The sequence below is a fragment of the Paralichthys olivaceus genome, chromosome 12, assembly GCF_024713975.1.
Source record: "Paralichthys olivaceus isolate ysfri-2021 chromosome 12, ASM2471397v2, whole genome shotgun sequence".
Lineage (NCBI taxonomy): Eukaryota > Metazoa > Chordata > Actinopteri > Pleuronectiformes > Paralichthyidae > Paralichthys > Paralichthys olivaceus.
Window position 1 is genome coordinate 16,839,104 of NC_091104.1, and position 21,659 is coordinate 16,860,762.

General features: G+C 42.5%; 1 protein-coding gene across 1 annotated transcript; it reads left to right on the forward strand.

Moving 5' to 3' along the window:
- The first annotated feature begins 324 nt into the window (after nt 1-324).
- Nucleotides 325-21,497, forward strand: eif2ak4 (eukaryotic translation initiation factor 2 alpha kinase 4). Its single transcript, XM_020085084.2, has 39 exons — nt 325-715; nt 809-924; nt 2,011-2,113; nt 2,205-2,378; nt 2,845-2,925; nt 3,034-3,185; nt 3,313-3,413; nt 3,507-3,664; nt 3,754-4,292; nt 5,069-5,184; nt 5,533-5,687; nt 5,791-6,227; nt 6,305-6,377; nt 6,488-6,571; nt 6,652-6,774; nt 6,863-6,967; nt 7,123-7,186; nt 7,286-7,365; nt 7,495-7,596; nt 7,687-7,737; nt 7,831-8,067; nt 9,040-9,115; nt 9,444-9,565; nt 9,840-9,889; nt 10,330-10,498; nt 11,108-11,224; nt 11,364-11,429; nt 11,540-11,710; nt 11,793-11,927; nt 12,066-12,173; nt 12,536-12,664; nt 15,314-15,400; nt 15,613-15,725; nt 15,814-15,872; nt 16,336-16,439; nt 17,016-17,084; nt 17,938-17,982; nt 18,882-18,997; nt 21,055-21,497. Exons 1-39 carry the CDS (start codon nt 578-580, stop codon nt 21,110-21,112), a joined length of 4,983 nt encoding a protein of 1,660 aa, XP_019940643.2. The 5' UTR covers nt 325-577; the 3' UTR covers nt 21,113-21,497.
- The last annotated feature ends 162 nt before the right edge of the window (nt 21,498-21,659 follow it).

Sequence of the window (21,659 nt, forward strand, 5' to 3'; positions counted from 1 at the left end):
TACCTTTATAAGAAGAGCTTTTCACATTTTTATTACATTTATTCATTATAACATGTTCAAAAGGCATTTAAGAAAAAATAAGAAAAACAAATGAACAAAACCAATTGTCAGCTGTCATATGAAATCCTTGTGAAAGAAAATAATTCAATTCAAGTGTGGGAGAAGGATGATTACAAGTATATAAATGTGTATATATATTATTTATATTAAAATAGACACAGCAGAAACGTATGTGTTTCTGTTGTGTTTATTTAAACATGAGGTTTCATAGTCACGTTGTTTGGCACTTTTCTGCCCTCTACAGGCCGGTTTGGAGAAAGCAGCGTGATGACGTTTCACCTGCGACACACGCAGGCCGCTGGCAGCAGCCACGCGCCATCAGCAGCAGTGTTATGGTGCGCGTGAGAAGTTCGTTATCTGATGTGTTAACCCACAGAGACGCGTTGTTTTCCTGTGAGCTCTGACCATAAAGACCCGCAGCAGCAGCCGCCTCCTGCTTCAGTGCAACGGCTTCAGAGTTACAGCCCCGGAGCAGGAGGAGCAGGAGGACTGACTGCCATGTAGCCAAGGCAGGAGAATGAGCGCCCGGCAGCAACACACTCCAGCTGAGGATGGGACAGACGACCACAAGGTCCAGCAGGAGAACGAGCTGGAGGCCCTCGCCTCTATCTTCGGAGAGGACTTCCAGGATCTGCGGAACAAGGACCCGTGGAAGGTATAGCTCGAGGTGTTAGCATCGCCTGTAGTTAGCTGTAAAAGTTGACGCGTGTTCGCAGCAGCGTTAAAGTGTGGCTGACTTCCCTCCCAGGTTAAAAGACCTCCAGAGGTCCACCTCTGTCTGCGGCCCAACGGGCTCAACAACGGGCAGGAGAGCCATGTGACCGTGGAGCTGCAGGTCAAGTGCCCCCCCACTTACCCAGACGTGTGAGTAGTGACTCCCCCCCTGACTCTCCCCCCTGCTACCGCTGCACTGCTGGACGTCCCCACACTTCAGCTGGAACCAGTCAGCTGCACTATGAATATCAATAAACTAATTAACCACATTCTTGAAAATGGAGAATGAGGCAGAGCACTTGTACTAGTCCACATTCTGACAGATGGAAAACTACTTGTGTTTGGAAAACTGCCTGTGAGAGACACTCAAGTGTTGAATATTCGTGCATATATTAAACAACTCTAAACTTCACTGATCTCTTACCTCTAATTTCATGAAGCAAAAAGTTATACAAAATGTAGGACAGGACGATATGGTCAGAGATTATCAGTTTCATATAAATAGATATCAATAAAATCACAATTAATACCACATTTTTGTTTCTTTAAGATAGAAAATACTTTTTAACTCTTTATCAACAGAGAATGGCAAACACGACAAGGAAAATATTTTACAAACCAGTCATCCATCAGTTATGTGTTGTATCTCCTCAGTGTGCTAACACCAACAATATATATATATGAGTTATATGTTGATATTGATACAAATTAAATTGCAATAATTGTTGATATCCAGCCCTAATGACATGCATGAGAATAAATGTTGGTTTGTCGAAAAAATACTTCTCACATTACAGAGTTAAATGCTTTTTCTGCACAATGCAGGAAGTGATATTATTGTATATCTATTTTTGGATATCTTATTTACATTTTTTATTTTGTAGAATGTTACAGATTTGACTGAAATGTTTGACAGATTTTGGATCTAATAACTAATATATGAAAAAAGAAAGGAATGAACAAATGAATATGGATATTCGTCCTCTAAGTTATATATTAATGTACTTTTAACAGCTCACATGATACGAAAGAAGAAATTGGAAAGAAGCTTTATGTTTCATACTGAACTGGGGCATTTAATATTTCAGGGAAAGTGTCCCATGTGCCTGTTTGTAATCAATACACAATCAGTGCACAGATCCAGTGTGGAGCTCTTATTGTAATTTCAGTGTTAACTCGTTGTCATTAAGTTGTGGTGTTAAGATCTAACATAAAATCCTGGGCAAACACCAACAGGCCTCCAGAGCTTGAGCTGACGAATGCTAAAGGCCTCTCAAACGAAAACCTGGAGACCCTAAAGTGTGAACTCAACAAGCTGGCAGCAGTGCGATGTGGGGAGGTGAGGATGCACACACACAAACAAACACAGACCCACATACACACACACGCAAACAGACAACTGCTACCTTCTGTGCCCGCTTATCCTCTAGGTGATGATTTACGAATTAGCGGACCATATCCAGGGCTTCCTGAGTGAGCACAACAAGCCTCCGTCACGCTCCTTCCACGAGGAGATGCTGAAGAACCAGCGGAGGCAGCAGGAGAAAGAAGCCCTGGAGGAGCAACGGAAGATAGACCAGCAACGGAAACAGGAGGAGGAGATGGTGAGGAAGCAACACTGAGAGCTACTCATGCTGGGTCGTTTTATCAGGGGTTGAGCGTTAATTTGATTTTAAGTTACTCTTACAGGAACAATAAAGTAGATCTTGTCTTCTCTATGTAACTTTAACCAAATCATTAAGAAGCAAAATAAATTAGGATATTAATGAACAATGGTTTTATATATAAATATGTATATAGCTAAGCAACGAGAAATTCTAATATTTAGTTTTATTCATTGAACCCTGAACCACACACAAAAACTGCACAATATTGCACTGTTACTACATGAAACACGTTTTTTTCAGTATTAGTATTGATAGACTATCTATTTTATATTATATCAAATTTTTCTGACTTATAAATATTGATTACATAACTTATCCCACATCATGTTTGTTTTTCTAAAATAACTGAATCCACAACTGACAGGCTGAATGGGATGTTGACTATTTTTTTAAATCCTTGCAGGAAAAAGAGATAATGGCTGAAATCCAAAGACGAGAGGAGGAAAAGCGAGAGGAAAAGAGAAGAAAGGAAATGGCCAAACAGGTACATGAGCCACAACATTTTTACTGTTGTCCATAGAAAAGCAGTAGCAGGTAAAGATCAGAAATATTTTGTTGTAATGTTCCTTTTCTGTGGCGTTAACATTCACAGGAGCGACTTGAGACGATGGAGCAGCCAGTCCATGCCAGCTGTTCTCTGTTGGGGAGGAGCCCCCCGAGCCCAGGGGGAGCTGCCCCTGAACTCTCTGAAGCAAAGAAAGGAAGCAGCAACCGCCGCCGTACTACCTCGAACACACGCCACAGGTAAACAGCGTTAACTGAGAACAGTCCAATTACAGTAAAATGCTTCTCATGTTTATATATTATACATTTTTATATTATTATAATTATAATCATTTATCATAATAAAGAGTTGTATTTGTTTCAACAGGCGTGACACGATCAATGAAGACAACCATCGCTCACAAGAGCTTCTTCACTTCTACAGCAGCACCTTTGGGGAGCTTGTCGTCCACAGAGGGAAAAGTTTAGGTCTGAGACGATGCAGCTGTGATGGTGCAAAGTGACTTACTGTCGCCGTTCTTAGCGGTTTGTAACGTGTGTGTGTGTTCATGTGTGTGGCAGGTGGAAGTGAGAGGCTGGGCCGTAATGTATATTATGGATTCGAGGCAAACTCAGGAGACTTTGCTGTGGTGTACGAGTGGTCACTGTGCTGGAACAAGAAGATTGGCAAGTTCTTCACCAGCCAGGAGAAAGAAAAGATTGACAACTGTAAAAAGCAGGCAAGTAGAGAAGAAACATTCAAATCATAATAATCAGTATATTCGCTTAAAATAGTTACAAATAATTGTCCACTTGAATTCCCGTGTAGATCCACGGGGCAGAAAATGAGTTCAACTCCCTCCTGAAGCTGGATCACCCAAACTTGGTGCGCTACATGGCACTGAGCTCTTCTGAGAAGGAGGACTGCCTCGTGGTTAGCCTGCTGGTGGAGCATGTTTCCGGGGTCAACCTGAACCAAAGTCTGATCAACCACACTCCGGTCCCGCTGGATAAAATCTGCCATTACACGTCCCAGCTGCTGGCTGCACTGGACTACCTTCACTCCAACTCTGTCGTCCACAAGCAGCTGGGGGCCTCCAGCGTGCTGCTGGACTCCGAGGGCAACGTCCGACTGACTGATTACAGCTTGTCGAAGAGATTCGCCGAAATCTGCAAAGAGGACATTTTCGAGCAGGCTCGAGTGCGTTTCTCTGAGGAAACAGCGATGCCGACGAAAACTGGGAAGAAAGGGGATGTGTGGAACCTGGGGCTGATGCTGCTCGCGCTGAGTCAGGGGAAAGAAGTGAAGGAGTATCCAGTGATGGTGCCAACGACCCTGCCTGCTGACTTCCAGGACTTCCTCCACAAGTATGTATGGATAGACAGCTCGCCACCTTCTTAATCAACTATACCGCAGTTTAAACACATTTACTGTAAATCATAGCTCACTGTTGTTGTTTGTCTTCCACACAGACAGTCAAATTATCAGTATGTGGAAATGGAAATGTACTTTTAACTAGTATTCATTTTCATATTAATCAGTCGGACCAACCAAATAAAGGTGAGAGCAAAAATAACCAAATTTAACAATCTGGTACCATCATATGTTTGTGGTATTCTCTTTAACTTTCAAAATAGTCATAGTCATTCTAAAAGCAAAAACCTGAAAGCTTCCAGACCCCAGATACTGCCGTGTACCTACAGATTCTGTATAAATATATAAATTCATGAAAATCATTTGGAAAAGGTCAAATACATTCAAAACTTCGCATCTGCTGAGGATTATGCTCTGGAAAGTGAGCAGCTCTAATATGAAGCATATGTGATTGTTGTTAAAAGGCTAAACAGGCAAAAACACTTGTTTGTTCCTTTAGGTCGTAGTGTTTATAGGCTGTCTGTTAACATCGCTGGGGCTGTTTGAAATAGTTTTAAGCTTAAATCATTTCATACATAAATTTAATAGCAAGAGCGGTTTCATGCAACTTGTTGGGTTCATTTAGATCATCAGACCCTTTCCTTTTGCTTGTGGTTAACAGCACTGTGATCAGTACATCTGACTGGATATGTTTCCAGCTCAGTACACACCATGTATCTTACAGTACAGTAGAACCGTTCATGATATTGCATTTGTCTCTGTGTTCTAGGTGCGTGTGCCTGAATGAGGCTGAGCGCTGGACACCCCTGCAGCTGTTGGACCACTCCTTCCTCAAGCCTCCGTCACCAAAAAACCTGCCACAGTGCCAGGACGCCAGTCCAGAAGGTGATACACATGTTACGTCATGTCAAATATGTACATGGACAGAATATTAGAAACACACTTTGCATGAGGAGTCTACATGACCCAGACTTGAGTCTACAAACACGTTAAGTACAGGTTTCTACAAAAATAAATTAATTGAGATGGTATTTATTAGAGCTGCAGCTAGTTGTTTTCATCTCCCTTTGATTAATCTGTTTTTCAATATTTTAAATTGCGATATGTTTTGTTAGCTTATAATGTCCAAACAGTGGTCCATAAAAATAGACAAATTGTAAAGATCTGAGAGGATATTTTTGGTAAAAAATCTAATAGTTTACATACAATGTTTTTTTGGGTTTGTCGTCTCAGATCTTGCTGTGGACTTTGCGTCGTCCGTCATCCCACGGAGTCACATCCTCGATGCTTTGTTCATCTCCGGGGTGCAACGGCAGTTTTCACGGTATTTCAATGAGTTTGAGGAGCTGCAGCTTTTGGGAAAAGGAGCCTTTGGTGCTGTGATCAAGGTTGATACCTTTATTTCATAGAGTAACTTTATTGTGAGCAGACTTTAATGATTAGAAGAGCTGGCTGTGGTTTGTTAGTGTCCACTTTGTCTCGCCCCTCCAGGTTCAGAACAAATTGGATGGCTGTAACTATGCTGTGAAGCGCATCCAGGTCAACCCAGCCAGCAAGCAGTTCAGACGAATCAAAGGAGAGGTGACGCTGCTCTCACGCCTAAACCACGAGAATATTGTGCGTTACTACAACGCGTGGATCGAGCGGCATGAGACGCCCTCCTCAGGGGTGCTGAGCAACACCGACAGCTCAGAGCCTCAGAGCACAGCCGACAAGCTTCCTCAAGGCCGAGATCCTCCGCAGCTCCTTAACGAACTTGGCCTCCCAGACAACGCGGAAGACATGGCACCACCTCCAACCCTGTCGAGCTCTGTGGAGTGGTCCACCTCCATCGAGAAGTCCTCCAGCGTCATGTGTAGCGGACACCAGTCTAGCGATGATGATGAGGATGATGATGATGAAGAAGATGTGTTTGGTGCTTCGTTTTTGTAAGTATCTTAATTTCTTTGTTGAGACTATCCCCAACTCAGTACACCACTTATTATTTTTTTCTTTTTGCATTCAGGCCGTCTGATAGTGACTCGGGGAGTGACATCATCTTTGACAATGGTGACGAAAGCACAGACGAGATGTCGCAGGTTTGAAGACACCGTGTTATTTATTTATTTATTTGTTTGTTTGTCTTTGGTTGTGTTTTTATGTGTAAAAAAAAAACAATATATATATATATACGTGTGTATTTCCTCAGCTCAAGTCAAGGCCAGTGACTGACACAGCAGAGAGCACAGACTCGGATCAACCCCTCCAAATAGCACATTACCTGTACATACAAGTAAGATTCACCTCTGTGCTCCACTTTAACCACTAGAGGTCTCTGCACTACCAAAAACTCATGTTTTCACTTCCTGGCAGATGGAATACTGTGAAAAAAGCACTTTAAGAGACACAATAGACCACGGCCTGCATCAGGACCAGACTCGGTTATGGAGGCTGTTCAGGGAAATACTAGATGGCCTTGCTTACATCCATGAGCAGGTACTGATCATGAGCAACATAAACTTTAACAAGCCAGACACAAGGATTTAATGACCAAGCAGATCTCTTTTCATTTATTTTTCATCAGGGGATGATTCACAGGGATTTGAAGCCTGTCAACATCTTCCTTGACTCGCAGGACCATGTGAAGATCGGAGACTTTGGCTTAGCTACAGACCATCCTGCTAACATGGTATGTAGATCCCACAACGTCAACCAAAGAATGTGGCTGTGGTGGAATTCGCTGAAACACAGTGTCTCCTCTAGTGTTTACTTGTTTACAGCTGTTTACAGCTTCACTAGTTGAACATGTTATAAACCTGTGGACAAACTGTATCTGTGTTTCAGGCGGCAGGTAAATGTGAAGTGGAGGAGATCGTCTCTGGAGCGTTGGCCAAACCGGACCCAACAGGTACAGAGATGAACATTTTCACATAACACTGACCTTTGATTACTGTGGTGTCTGATGTGTGTTTCAGCACTTTGTGTTACTTTGCATCACTGTCTCCAGGTAACATGACAGGCATGGTTGGCACTGCCCTCTACGTCAGTCCAGAGGTTCAAGGAAATACTAAAGCCACCTACAACCAAGTAAGAATTTGAAATTAAACAGTTGATAACCACACACTAACCTGGGTAAATACAATATCATTCAACCTTGTCTGGTTAAACACCATTAAAGTTTTTTTAATCCTTTGTTTTTCATTGTTCTGTTCTCAGAAAGTTGATCTCTTTAGCTTGGGAATCATCCTCTTCGAGATGTCATACAGGCCGATGACCACCGGGGCAGAGCGCATCTCTGTCCTAAGCCAGCTGCGTGTTGTATGTCTATTTTCACATCTGGAAGTAATTTAAGAAGCTCTGGGCTTTTAAACTGACTTCTTACTCACCTCATGTATTTTCGTGCTGCAGGAGCCCATCATCTTTCCGGAGGACTTTACAGCATATGAGCAGGGAACACAGGTGAGAATTTCTGTAGCACGCAACTGATAAACATCTTCTACCCATCCCAGTCTAACATTAGAATACGTCCCTGCATTTATTTTTGTCTGACAGAGAAAGGTGATAGAGTGGCTATTGAACCACGACCCAGCCCTGCGGCCCACCACCCAGGAGCTGCTCAAGAGTGAACTGTTGCCTCCGCCTCAGATGGAGGAGTCGGAGCTGCATGAGGTGCTGCAGCACACCATGGCCAATATCAACGGCAAGGCGTACCGCACCATGGTGGGTCAGCTGTTCACTCAGAAAACCTCACCGGTCATGGACTACACCTACGACATAGATCTACATAAGGTATGGCTGTTGCTTGGGGTTGCCCATGCTATTGATGGGAGATTTTGTTTAATTGTTTTTACATGTTTTTATTTCAGGTTGTCTATCTATCTTTGTGAACGTATTATAAAAAAATGCCTTGAGAAAATTTCTTCAAATTTGGTACAAATATTCTCTTGGACTCAAGAATGAACTGATTAGATTTTAGTGTTCAATGGTTAAGGGTAGGGGGGCCTCACAAAGCACAGCTTTTGCCTTCTGAAGGTTATATCTCTGGAATGCCATCAAGGAATCCTTTCATACTTGTCACAAATATTCACTTTGACTCAAGGATTAACAAATTTGACTTTGGGAGCCAAAGATTACTGTGACAGCTCAAGCACAGAGGTGAGCACAGAGTTTAGAATGAATGTAGTGAATGTAATATCCAAGGAACGTGTCAAGGGAATTCTTTAAGATTTGGTAAACATGTTCACATGGGTTCATTGATTAACTGATTTGATTTTGGTGGTCAAAGGTCACGGTGGCCCAGAATACATGGTTTTGGCCTCTTGAATGTGATATCTCAAGACGGCCTTGAGGGATTTTCTTCAACTTCTGATCAGTTGTCACTTGGACTCAAAGATACAGTGATTACATCTCAGTGGTAAAAGGTCATAGTGATATATTCATCAGAATATATAACACAAAATCATAACTCATTACTCAGGTAAGGGTGCACTACAGCAATGTCTTCTAGGCTAAAATATGAGACTATTAGAACCCAGTAATTCAAAGTCAAACTTCTGCTCAAGGATCTTGGTTTTAACATGGTCTGGTCAGTTACCCATCTCGACCTCTAGATGTCACTGCAGACATATGAATGGCTGCACCATCCCCTCCATGCTTCTTCTCTCATCTGCTCTGTACACAACGGAGCCGCAGAAGGCCTGTTAGTGCTTAATTGATGTCTCCTGATCCCTAACAGAGACTGTTTGTTTGGTCTCCCTTCAGGGCAGCTTCAGCTTCAACAGTGCAAAATTGCAGCAGCATGTGTATGAAACAATCACCAGGATCTTCAAGAAGCATGGTGAGTACAGTGTGTGTGTGTGTGTGTGTGAGAACATGAGCCTTTGTTGACTCTCCACTGTGAACCACTTGGACTCCTGACCTGCTGGAAGTCAGTTTCAGGACCCCAACATCTGCCCCAGTGAGAGGCAGTGAAACAATAAGTGCACTGTTGGGCAGCGCAGATTCTGTGCAGGTGCTAGTGTTATTTTTGTGCACGCTGCTGATGATGTCCAGCTGTACTTATTTATTTATCCTGGCTTTGTATCTGCTCACATGCATCAGTTCTTCTCGGGTGAGGGTCATGTTAGCTTATGCAAATGTTGCAGTGATACACTGTTTGCCTTCAGGTGCGGTACGTCTCCAGACACCGCTGCTCCTCCCCAGAAACAGGAAGCTGTATGATAGCAGTGAGCTAGCCTGCTTCATGGACCACAGTGGAATGCTGGTTACGCTGCCCTACGACCTTCACGTGAGCCCAACACACAGTCACACACGCATACACACAGGTGTGTATGTCCACGCTTGCACACAAACACTAATTATCTGACTATTTGCATCAGCAAATGTAAGCGCACACATAGTGTGAGGCTGCAATCAGCAGCCGCCTTAAGATCCTGCTAGCTCAGGAAACCCTGAGGACTAAATGGCTGTTTCCACACTGTGATTGATTACAGGCTGGTATGAACCTACTTCACTGTCATTATTCGAGTGAACCCAGTGTCTAAACTCTCTTTTCACCTTAGGTGCCTTTTGCCAGATTTGTCGCCCGCAACAATGTGACGCACCTGAAACGGTAAAGTTCTTTGATTCAACACATATTTATGCCAACAAGGCCTTACTGATCCATCAGTGATCATAAAGTCAAAACAAAGTCCTCTGCAAATTTTGAAGCAAACAAGTTGTTTTAATTACTTATTTGAAACTTATAAATTCCACTGTCTGTTCTATGGTATAAACCATAGATTTGCATGTAAAGTTTGAGGACATGACAGCTCCCCAAAAGTGGAGCCACAAACATCTAAGCCTGCCATCGACCCCTGATGGCTGGCTGAACAAAAATCCCTGACAAGTAAATTTACTCCAGTTGTGTGAGCTTGCTTTGAATTAAGTTAATACCAAGATCATGACCTAAAATGTCTATCAAAAGTGATCTGTGTTCTGTATCTTTTGGAAAACCTGACGTGCTTATTGGGAATAAACAGTACGCCTGTGTTTCTCCACATTTTGCTCCAGGTATAGCATTGAACGCGTGTTCCGCACGAGGAAGTTGGATCGTGCTCACCCGAGGGAGCTCCTGGAGTGCGCCTTTGATATCATCACGCCCGTCACCAACAGCTTGCTCCCTGATGCTGAGACCATTTACACCATCTCTGAAATAGTCCAGGAATTCCCTGCACTTCAGGTTACACATTTGAACTGTTTATACTAAAAATGGTCCAGTGAGCTGACAGTTTATGCTGCGCTGCCCTGTCTTCATTCACACTCACAGAGCGAACTATGTGGATGCGTCATTCTTCTGTTATTTCCTACAGATTCCTTTATTGCAACCTGCGCTGTTGTTGTTTTTTCCCCATTTCACTTCCCACTCACATTCCTAACATACTAAAGTATGTGTAAGCCTGATAGATTTACACTGTATCTATTATTGACACAGTAAATCTGGTATGTGCAGCTCTGTCCACTTCCTTCCCTGACTCCCCAGTACAAACCATTTCCTGTCCACATGTCCCAGCGCTGCGTCAGTCTCCAGTCGCTGAATTCCTCTGCATGTCACATGAACCCACTCAACCTTGGGTCTGATCTCTAGTTCATCCCTCGTAGATCCTCTCCACCACCCGGCTACTTTTTGTGAAAGCTTATAAGAATATGTGAGTCGGACAGAATGAGAGGGCAGCGGGACACAGCAGTCATTACTCACTGAGGTGCTCATCATACAGTAGGGCTCATGGTTTTGACAGTAATTGCAGCTGAAAGGGTTAAAGGTGTGTTTCCATGTGTTTGGTGACTGTAGGAAAGGAACTATAATATTTACCTGAACCACACCAGCATGTTGAAGGCCATCCTTCTGCATAGCGGAGTCCCCGAGGACAAACTGGGCCAGGCCTCCAACATACTGTGTGACGCCATGGTCAGTGAAGGTCACACATGCATCACAGATGTTAAAAGCATTGCGTGTCTGTTATTGATATCCTGCTTTGAACACATACAGTTGGTTTTTTCCCCAAATATGGTAATATAACCTTTCTATTATCTTTTCTTTGCCTCAGAGTGAAAAGTTGACCAAACGTGAGGTGGAGGCAAAGTTCTGCAACTTTTCATTGTCACCAAACAGCGTATGTGTCCACGGAGGTTTTTGAACCTTCTGTAAAAACAATCACTCCTGCAGCGACTCGCTCGTAGTCGCTCATAAGCATCAACAACTCTCCTCCTCTGTTGCCTCCAGTTGAAGACGCTCTACAAGTACACAGAGCTGAAGGGAAACCTGCAGGACCTGCTGCCACTGCTGACGCCACTCACCAAACAGAAGACTGCCGTCACCCAGCTGGCCAAGCAGGGCCTCAAGGACCTGGAGGAGCTCACGGTGCTGCTGCATAGACTGGGAGTTAAACTGCAGGTGATTTTAAGTGAGAAGTTTAAAAGAGGAGCCAGTGTTTTCCTTTTCTCTTTTTTTTAACGTGGATACATTCCCTCTGTAGGTGGTGGTCAACTTGGGCTTGGTGTACAAGGTGCAGCACCACTCTGGGGTCATCTTCCAGTTTGTGGCTTTCATCAGGAAACGCAGGCGAACTGTACCAGATATTGTTGCTGCCGGAGGACGCTACGACCACTTGGTGGGTTTTACATTCATTTGTCCACGTTCCACTTCAGACGTGAGCCGATATGAGACATGTTTGTGTTTCTGTTTGCCAATATGCACCAGTATGAACTATGTGCATTTATGATGAAATCTTTGTTCTCTCCGCTGTTAGATCCTGCAGTTTCGAGGACCAGCCTCCACAGTACCAGTCCCCTCTGCAGTAGGGGCCAGTGTGGCTCTGGACAAAGTCTGCGCTGCTATAGCGAACATGGAAGAGCCAGTGAGAGACACACACACACACAAACACACACGGAGCTCTGATAATACCTGATTATTGTAATGAAGGAGCAGCAGACAAGAGTTTCATATTTAATGATGCCTTATTACAGCAGTCGGCCGCCACACAGCCACTTTTAGAAACATGTTAATAACTATGATCACTGTGACTCTTGACGCCATGGAGTTATTTCTGGAGGTTCAGATTCAGAATGTTTAATGATGGGTCCAGAATACTGCACATAGTCTGAAAACAGAGATAAGCACTGAAACTATTTATTAACACATTTACTAAGTATATTATTTTACTACTGGTTCAATAACCTTTCAGTGCTTACACTTTTTTTGTTGTTTGTTTTACATCAGCCATCTGTGAGCTCCTGCGATGCCCTCGTGGTCCCAGTGGGACATTCTTCAATGTCTAAAGCCATCAGCGTCGTCCAGAAGCTGTGGAGCAGCGGCATCTCTGCGGACATCGCCTACGATGTGTCACAGGTGAGTGGCCCACCTGGTGGTCCTGCATTCACTGTCTGACAGGTTTCAGTTAGGAAATCCTAATCGAGACAGTTTTGATATGAAGGTGCTCTGCTGAGTTACAAACTTTGCATCTCCTTGAGATGTGTTGACACCTGCGTTGTTTGCATAAATATTCACTTTCCAGCGCTTGTGCGCAATTGTGTAAAACCATTGGCACTATCAAGTTGTACTAATCTTTATTTTTTCTGTAGTTTTTTTTTTTTATTCCAAGCCTTTTTGGACCGGACCTGGTTCTGACACATTATTTTGAAATGGTATTTGAAATGGGTTTGGTCTCGTTAGCCTGAATATCTACTTGATGTTTTTATGTTGCACATCCCTGTAATTAGGGAGAACATCACGCTGGGGTCGGGTTCAGACAATGAAAATTGCAGCCCGAGCCGCAATCTAATTGAAGACAGCACAATTGAAACTCAATCATAATGGTCAACATTTATATGAGCAACAACACAGTAAAATGCATAAAAACGACCTGAAACCTAGTTGAATAAGAGTAATTAAGGCTAAATATATCTCAGCTAAAGGAAGCAAAGTTCACTTCTTAGAATGTCGCTCCCCTTCTGTTTTTCAAAGACCTGTGAGAAAAAAAAAGAACCAACACAGAATCTTTATGTCGCAGTTCAAGCAGAAGGATTTCATGAGTCTGTGTTCATAAACTTTTATATAACACAGCCCTCATGTTTGTTGCATGTTTAAACTCAGTCTTTGTAGATAGACTATGGGAGTCAACCATTGCTGTGTAAAATACACACACTGTAGTAACCCCATCCCACCTACAGAGGACAGGCCACTCTTGGCATCGGTCCTGATGGAAAAGCCCCTTGTTTTTCATCAGCAGATGAATCCTGACAGTATCAGAAATAGTGAAAATCCAGGAAAAAGAGCAGCAGTTGTGTTTGATTGACACCTGATGTGACAACACATCATCTGTGAGACAAGTTTCAAATAAAGTTATTTAATGAGCTCGTTTGCGTGAGCTCTACTGTAACTGGACAACAACCAGGCTGGGATCAGCCCCATCAGAGTGAAGTCATTTATCCTCTGGTGTAAATCTGCAGATACCATGCCGCCGTCACATTCTCTGTGTTTATGTGACAAACTTGTGTCGGTCCTGTTTGTGCGTATTTGTGTGAAACACCCTCCCTGTCATATGGACCTCTGCCCACATTTTTATGCCCATTGTTTTTTCCTCCTTCCTCTTTATGACCCCTTGTTGTTTTAACTTTCCACTTCTGCAGTGGGTAAGAATTTGCTTTAGTGGTCTTCATTGTCTTTTGTTCTGGCCCAGGACCAACGTGATTGGCTGCCTTCCGTTCCCCTGGATCCTTAGAAGTAATTAGGAAGGGTTGGGTTTGGCTGAAAACAAGCAGTGTTCAAGAGTGCGTGTGTTGTCAACGTATGTTGATTATGTATGCAGGCCAGCTACTTGACCAGTGGCAAGATGGTGAGAACACCTTGTTTGCCTGTTTCTCCTGCTTTAACATTTTGTTAACGCGTTTCACATGGTAGCCTCTTTAAATACAATATCCGCAGCTTTATTTCATCCTCAGGAGACGGTTCCACTCTTTTAGCTTTTATCAGCCAAATATGGCAAAACCTCTACCACATGTGGTCATTAAAGGCGCTCGGCCCAGAGCTGCCCGTTGCCCTCCAGGCAGTGACTTCCCTTTTACATCATATGTTCTGTCACTGAGAAAGTTGTAAGAAAATAGGAAATCTTGAGGCTTATATGAGGGCGTTTGTTCACGCCACTGTTTGCCTGTCTAGCACAGGAGCCAAAGTCAAGGTAACGAGGATAAAGTCAGCTGACACAAACGTATATACATACACACTGTCATGCTTTAATGCATCCATTGAGTCTAAGCATAGTCCACGCTCTTCACTTAAATCAAAACTGTATTAAACATGCTGCTGTAGAGGAATTTCTCTCTCAAACTAGTTTTCCTACCTTCACACTTAAAGGGATTTTTATCTCAACCACACTTTTTCTGCTGACTCATTCAGTGATCAAAAGAGTCACAAACTTGTGCAACTGTGATGCTTTAATTATAAAATTCCTGTGGCTTTCAATGTTTTCAAGCTTGATCTGTGACTACCTCAGCAGAGAACGTTATGTTTTCACCTCTGTCCGTATGTTTGTTGGTTGTGAACGATTTCCAAAAGACTTGGTACAGGATGTGGTATGGGTCAGGGAAGAACCAATACAATTCGGTGAAGATCCAGGATTTATTTCTAACATTGTAAGTTAGGATGTTTTTCAAAATTTTCACTGTTTTGCCTGGGAAAAATTCATGGATCTTGATCAGGAACATTTAGGTAACTGTTATTAATATGTGTGTGGAATTAGGTGCTACTTGATTGCATGTAAGGGACTGATGGGCCTTGGCGGAGGTATGTGTTCTACTGAGTGTCATCATAGTTTTAGCTGAAGGAATACTTTGTAAATCTAGTATGAGGACAGTTTCAAGTTTTCATAAATCCAGTTCTTTGATAAGCCAGAAAAGCAGAATTCCATCATGGTTCCTGTGTTTAAATATTTCATTACTGTTTACATGCTATTCAAAGTGTGTGTTAGTTATTCATCCTTTTGTTGTTGTGTGTTTTCAGTCTCAGGAGACTTTGTTGGACCACTGCAAGCTGAACGGCATCACCTGCATGGCCCTGGTGTCTGACAAGGAAGGAAACTATGTGAAGGTAAAGCATCCATTCTACACAGCCAATGATCACTCAATCTGATCTAGAAATTCTAAAGTTTTGATTTGTCTTTAATAGCAAGAGACTAGAAGCTCAAACACTGAACCTTCTGGTAGCGTTTCGGATCCCTCTGCTTTCCAAACTGTTTTATTACAGGGAATTATGGGAACGTTGTCCAGAAACCTGTGTAACAGTCGTTTTTTTGTCTTAAGGTTAAATCCTTTGAGAAGGACAGGCAGTCAGAGAAGCGTATCCCTGAGTTGGACTTGGGGGACCACATCATTCAGAAATGTCGGACCAAATTCTCTGAGGAGAGAAACATCAGGTAAAGAAGTTTTTGATTTAATGCTCAGATTTCTGTGAGTGATGTGAAAGAGGTCGTTCATTTAAATGTCGTGCTTGTGCTCCTGCAGAGAAATCCCTGAAAGCATGTCTATCCAGAACCCCAAAGGATCCCAGCTCAACACCACAGGTACTGTATTCAGCTCTGTCCGATCAGCAGCTTTACGTCTTTACAGTTGGCTCCTATGTGCAGTATTTTTGTAACCTTAAAGCCGTACTGTAGCACGAACACAGTCACACCTCTGTTCGTACAGTTGTGCCGTGACTCCACCGTAATGCTACACGTAGTTTAAGTGTTAAATTATGAGTCAGAGTTCTTTAATGAATGTGCTATCTGTACAGTAGGACTGCCCTCTGGCATCGAAACAGTTTGTTAGGCAGTGTGATAAACAAATCAAAGAAGTGTTAAATTTCACACCACTTCTGGCACAAACACACAGGGAGCCAACAACAGCAGCAACAGCCAATAAAAGCAGTTTTCATTGTCATCGTGACTTTGAGGTGTGATTGTCTGTTAAATATTATTATATTTATCATGTAAGAAGCTGGATAGTTGGATAAAATGTGGACATTTTCCTGTTTTTTGTTTCCAGGCTCTTCAGAGCAACATGGGAGCAGCTGTACCATGAACATGAATGTGAATGTCATCAGCCCAGAAAAGGTTTCTTCCAGCGCTAGACGACGCTATGAGACTCAAGTTAGTAATGCACACAACGATTTGGGCAATGCACGCACGTGCGCAGTGTCTTAAACAGGACTTTTGGGAATGTGCCCTTGTCCGCAAAATGTCCTCAGAACAATTGTTTCAAACCTAAATATGTCAACATAACTATAGACACGTACACACATACCACACTCTCACACATATGTAACCCCTTTCCTCTCTATCTTCATTTATTCTCTTTCTTACACTCACTTCTTTATGAGCATCTCATAAGTAAATGAACAAGGTAGATTCTTCTTCTTAATATATTAACTGGTGAAGAGAGCTCTAACGTGAAAACTTAAATTAAATTTTGTGACATGAAGAGAGGTTGTCTCATCATACTTGGACTCTAATTTGTTGGAAACCCCGAAGGGAAACGTTGTATCTATCTTAAGCATCAGAGCGTTTGTCATTAAAAATAATTCGCTTGAAACATGAGACAGGCTGTTTGCTTTTTAAATGATTGCATGTGCATATTCATTTCTTTTCCCTGCTTTTTTATTTTGATAGTGAAACAATTCATATTTTCCTCCACCTTGTTTTTCTCTTCATCCCTCTCTCTCTCAGATCCAAACCAGATTGCAGAATCTTGGTAGCAATTTGCAGAACAAGAGCAACGACATTGAGATTCTGGCGGTAAGTCATTTGTTTGTTTACCCCTTTATCCCTCCCAATCCCAGCTCCCCAGCTATTGAGTATTCTTTTTTCTTTTCGCTCTCCCACCTTATCTCTTGAATTCATGTGTGAAATCGCAGGGCGAGAAAAGAGCTTTTGATAGCTAAAACAGTAAACATCACTTGGAGCAACCCTTATATAGTTATTTGCCTTGTTGCTAAAATCCCCTGTCGGAGGTAAGATGGTTGTGAATTTACTCCAGTCGCTACAGAACAATGAACACTAAACAGAAGGCAGCCAGTGTGTCAGTTTTGGGGGATGTAAATTGCTGCCATATCGAGTTTATTTGTGGTGGCGTTGTAGATTTATGGCCAGATATTCTCAAAGTAAATAATCCCTGCTTGTCCCCTTTTTTGCTATATTGCCGCATATTCCAAATACATTTGTCATCCCTGCTGAGGTCTGGATTACATCAGGAAACGCAACAATAAATCTGAGTTATAAATACAGGCATAATCACGTTGATAGCATTCGGCAGGTACACGGGCCTGTAATTCTTTTCGCGTATGACAGCAGCATGTTTATTAAACGGCCACCCTAGAACACAGCAGCCTTCAGTTTCCAGCGATAAAGCCCATTAGTCTCTTCCTGGAAAGGGAACATGGAGTGCTTTCAGGCCTGCTGAGAGCGTTGTGAAAGTGGAATTAAAAGTAATTTTCTGATGCTGGAGTGGTCTGGGTTTGTGTGTTTTGAAAGAATTATGCAGCCTGTTAGGCAACGGTTGATGTTTCACCATGAAAGGAGTATTCCTCATTTACGCTTGTGAAGTTGTTGCACAGAAAGTTAAGGCTCCATTGTGTTTTTTATCCCACAGGTGGATCTGCAAAAGGAAACACTGATCAACTTCCTGTCTTTAGAGGTTGGTCCCCTACTGGCTTCATCAAGAACATTGCAGAGTTAATAAACGGCTGCATAACAATGAAGGGTTGGGGGAAGGGGTGGGTGGCGGTGGAGTGGAAAAGAACAGCCAATAGAAGTCAGGATTCGAGACAGGAAGAGGGGATCCCGTCTCCTTCCTTACAGTCCTGACTGATGAGGAGTGCAGCGAGGGAACACCCCAGGCCTGTTACAAAACTTTCACTCCTTTAAAAAGACTCAAGTGCGTCAGACGCGGTTAACGAAACGCATACTTGAAAGGTGTTAATATTCACATTCCAAACTCCTGACTGCACTCGTAAAAACCTGGGTCCCTCTCAACATAGGGTAAAAATAAGACTTTAATTATATTGTGCTAAGAAACATGAAGGAAGCTGGAAAAATGCTCTTCGCACTGCTGTTATATTAGCAAAAGCCTCCACTCCGTAAAATGAAAGGGCCACCTATACAGAGGCGGTCAGCGCCTATAAGCATGTGTCAAAGAAAACACATTTCGTGTATAAAACACATGACAATACCCAGTGTGTATATGCAGGCGTGCAGGAAAGGCCTGTTTTAAATACAGCAAATTACCCCAAGTCACACAAGGAACCAAAGAAATCCATAAACCCACTGTAGCTTTGTAGCTTCACTGCTCTGCTGCTCTTGACATGCAAAAATATACTGCGAGGCTGCAGATGAAAAACTATTCCCTCTTACAAAATGCAGTCTGTTTTTTTTGTTAGTCTGAACAAACATGTTCACACTTTGTGAGGCAGGTTGTAGCAGAGCCTCACTCTGCGTGGGGTTTTGTTCATTCTCTGAGTTTGACGTGTGTTTTAACATCATTTTGTCACATAACTTTCCCGCTTATTGTTCGTTCTACCTCTGCCGTCTCTCCAGTTTGACAGTGAAGAGCAGTTCAACAGCAGCGTGAAGACTCTGCTGTCTCGTCTCCCCAAGCAACGTTACCTGAAGTCCATCTGTGATGAGATCCACCATTACAAAATCACAAAACGGTAATTTAACATGTTTGATTCCTGCACAGTTTCTTGTCAAGCCAAGCTAGCTATCATTTTATTATATAATGGTAGTGAATTAAGAGTCTACACTTATGGGGAGCTGTTGTGTTGTCCATACCTAGCCTATATTGCATTTCTGCACCACACTGTTCATGTGGCTAAAATCTGCAGTCAAATTAGCTTCAAGCAAGAAAACAACTCGATACTGTACAGACATTTCCCGAACAGTATACAGACATCTCATCTCAGTGAAGATGAGCCAGAGACCCAGAGTCTTGCCTCTCCGCGCCATCCACTACTGACTTGTTATTTGTATTAAAATGAAACCTGAGGCTAACAGTGGAATACATTATAGACCAGTTTAATAAAAAGGTAAAAGAGGCAGACTTCCTTTTATGGGCAACTGCTCAACTCCAATGCTCTGACCAATTCCACACACTCCAGGTGTAACAGTGACAGTCAGCCTCTTTCAAAGAGAGAGCTGTTAGACAGATAACTACTGCAGGGCAGAACATTAAATCCTCAGCTGATCCTCTTTCCTGAGGAGAAATCTAGAGAAGGATTTTCCTTGTTTGGTCTCCTGTTTGGTGTCGTAACACCTCAGTTGAGTGACACCGAGTTTGCATTGCAGGTCGGGGGGGCAGGTTAACGTCGTCCAGTACTCTGGTTGTGGAAGGAGCGGTTACTAATTTGCAAGCTCCCCAGTGGAATGTTTTTTTTGTTGTTTTTTTTCAAATCTCAGGCTAAATCCTCAGTGTTTGAGCTTCTAGTGTTGTGATGTTTGTGAATGCCCATAGAGAGCAAAGCTGTGAGGGATTCAACGGATTTTCTCTTTCATGAATGAGATGGTAACCAGAAAAAAAAGAAATCAAAGCCTCTCTTTCTGCGTTCCCATCTGCCTCTCCAGAGCAGTTGGTTTTAATTTCCTGTCTCTGCTGTGTGTTTGATTTGCCATTTAGGGGGAAAAAGTCTTTGCTGATAAATGAGCGTCATAGAGGCAACAATGGACATATTCAGCATGTGTTTTTATATGTTTGTTTGGTTGTTTTCATCGAATGTGGGGCACAGGCAATTGAGGCCAGATGAGCGAGCAAAAGGGCCCATGCAGTCACCTGGCTGCAGCGAGACCATAAACTAAATGTATCCCCTGGGCTTCCTCGTCAGTGAGCTTTGCTTTCAGCCAAAACTGTGGTGGGCATGACCTCAAATCCAACACGACAGCACTACTATGAGCTGCTGCCTGCTCACTGTCTCCTACACAGTTTTAACAGCCATCCTAGCATTTAGTTTCACCACGATCAAACCATGTTGGATTAAAGGAGACGTATGATTTTTCGTCTCGCCAGTAGTCCGGACTATTATTCTGAGGTATTGTGATATCATGTGATCACATTCGCATAATGCATGCACACCTAGCAGCCAGTCTGACGCATCCCCTGGCAAAACTAGGTAAAGCGAGAGCGGAGGCCGACATTTCCTCCACATCTAATAGTTGTCAAGATGTTTCAGTTTGGACTAAAGTAGCAGACGGATCAACCAGCAGGGCTGACTCTAGCTGTTCCACTGGCTAAAAAACTATTTCGAGTACCAATATTTTAAGTGATGATGTAAATACATGTTTTTAATGTGAACGTAGTGATTTTACATTTTAGTTGTAGTATGTAGGTAATGTTCCTTTCTACACTGAGTTATGGGACTTTCTGGCCCTGGATATGGGCTCTGGGCAGGGTTGAATCCTGAGTTATTTCAGCAGGACTGACCTGTTAACCTGGAGAAATCTAAGATCTTGAAGACCCTGCCAGCTGAATATTTATTGAGTTGTTACATTTGGGAGATCTCTAGTGTTTTTTCTGTTGTAAATATAAAGTATTTAAATACAAAGGGCCTGTTCTAGGGTAAAGAAAACAACAATTTGTACAATTTCAATGAAACACACTAGTGAAAACATCATGAGGATTATTTAATATTCAATTTGTGCCAACAGATCCCTTTCACCTAAATCTTACACACTGAACCTTTAAATCTTTGAAATGACATATGTTGTCCTCTTGCAGGATGGCCATGGTCGTCTTATACAGCTACAAGGACGACTACTACAAGATCCTCCTATAAAAGATGAGGTGTTCCACTGGACTGGGACACGTCCCTCAAAGCTCAGTTGATTCCCAGAGACTATTTTCATTGTTGGACCTACAGAATCTGCTTGAAGACTGGATTCATCTCTTTTCCATTTCAGAAAGCGTGAGCCCCAAAGACACGTGTTTCTTTTTAAACCATATTCAGTAGATACCAAACTATTCATCCCAAAATCCACAACAACCCAAAACTTTCCAGTGTTTCGTTGTCTCAAATGTAGACGAGATGTTTACTGGACTTTGCCTTATTAGAATATGAGAAAGGGCTTTTTACTGAGGAGAATGTGTCATGAATATTTACAGTTTTACATTTAGAATTAGCTACAAAATGGATAGCAGGAATAAATCCCTTCTTTCCCACATGCTGTGATTTGATGGATTTTGTGTATTACATAAGTGATAACTTTCTGATAACCCTGATGATCAATGGTCTCAACATACGAGGATAATCTATATATAGTGTGTTATTCTGTATGAATCAAGTTATAGCTCATTCGAACCAATAGTGTCAAAGCTTTGTAATG

Coding starts and splice junctions, on each gene's coding strand:
- eif2ak4 (XM_020085084.2), top strand. CDS start 578: ATGAGCGCCCGGCAGCAACACACTCCAGCTGAGGATGGGACAGACGAC. Junction 7,738..7,830: donor CATATGAGCAGGGAACACAG/GTGAGAATTTCT, acceptor TTTGTCTGACAG/AGAAAGGTGATAGAGTGGCT. Junction 15,401..15,612: donor AGGAAGGAAACTATGTGAAG/GTAAAGCATCCA, acceptor TTTTGTCTTAAG/GTTAAATCCTTTGAGAAGGA.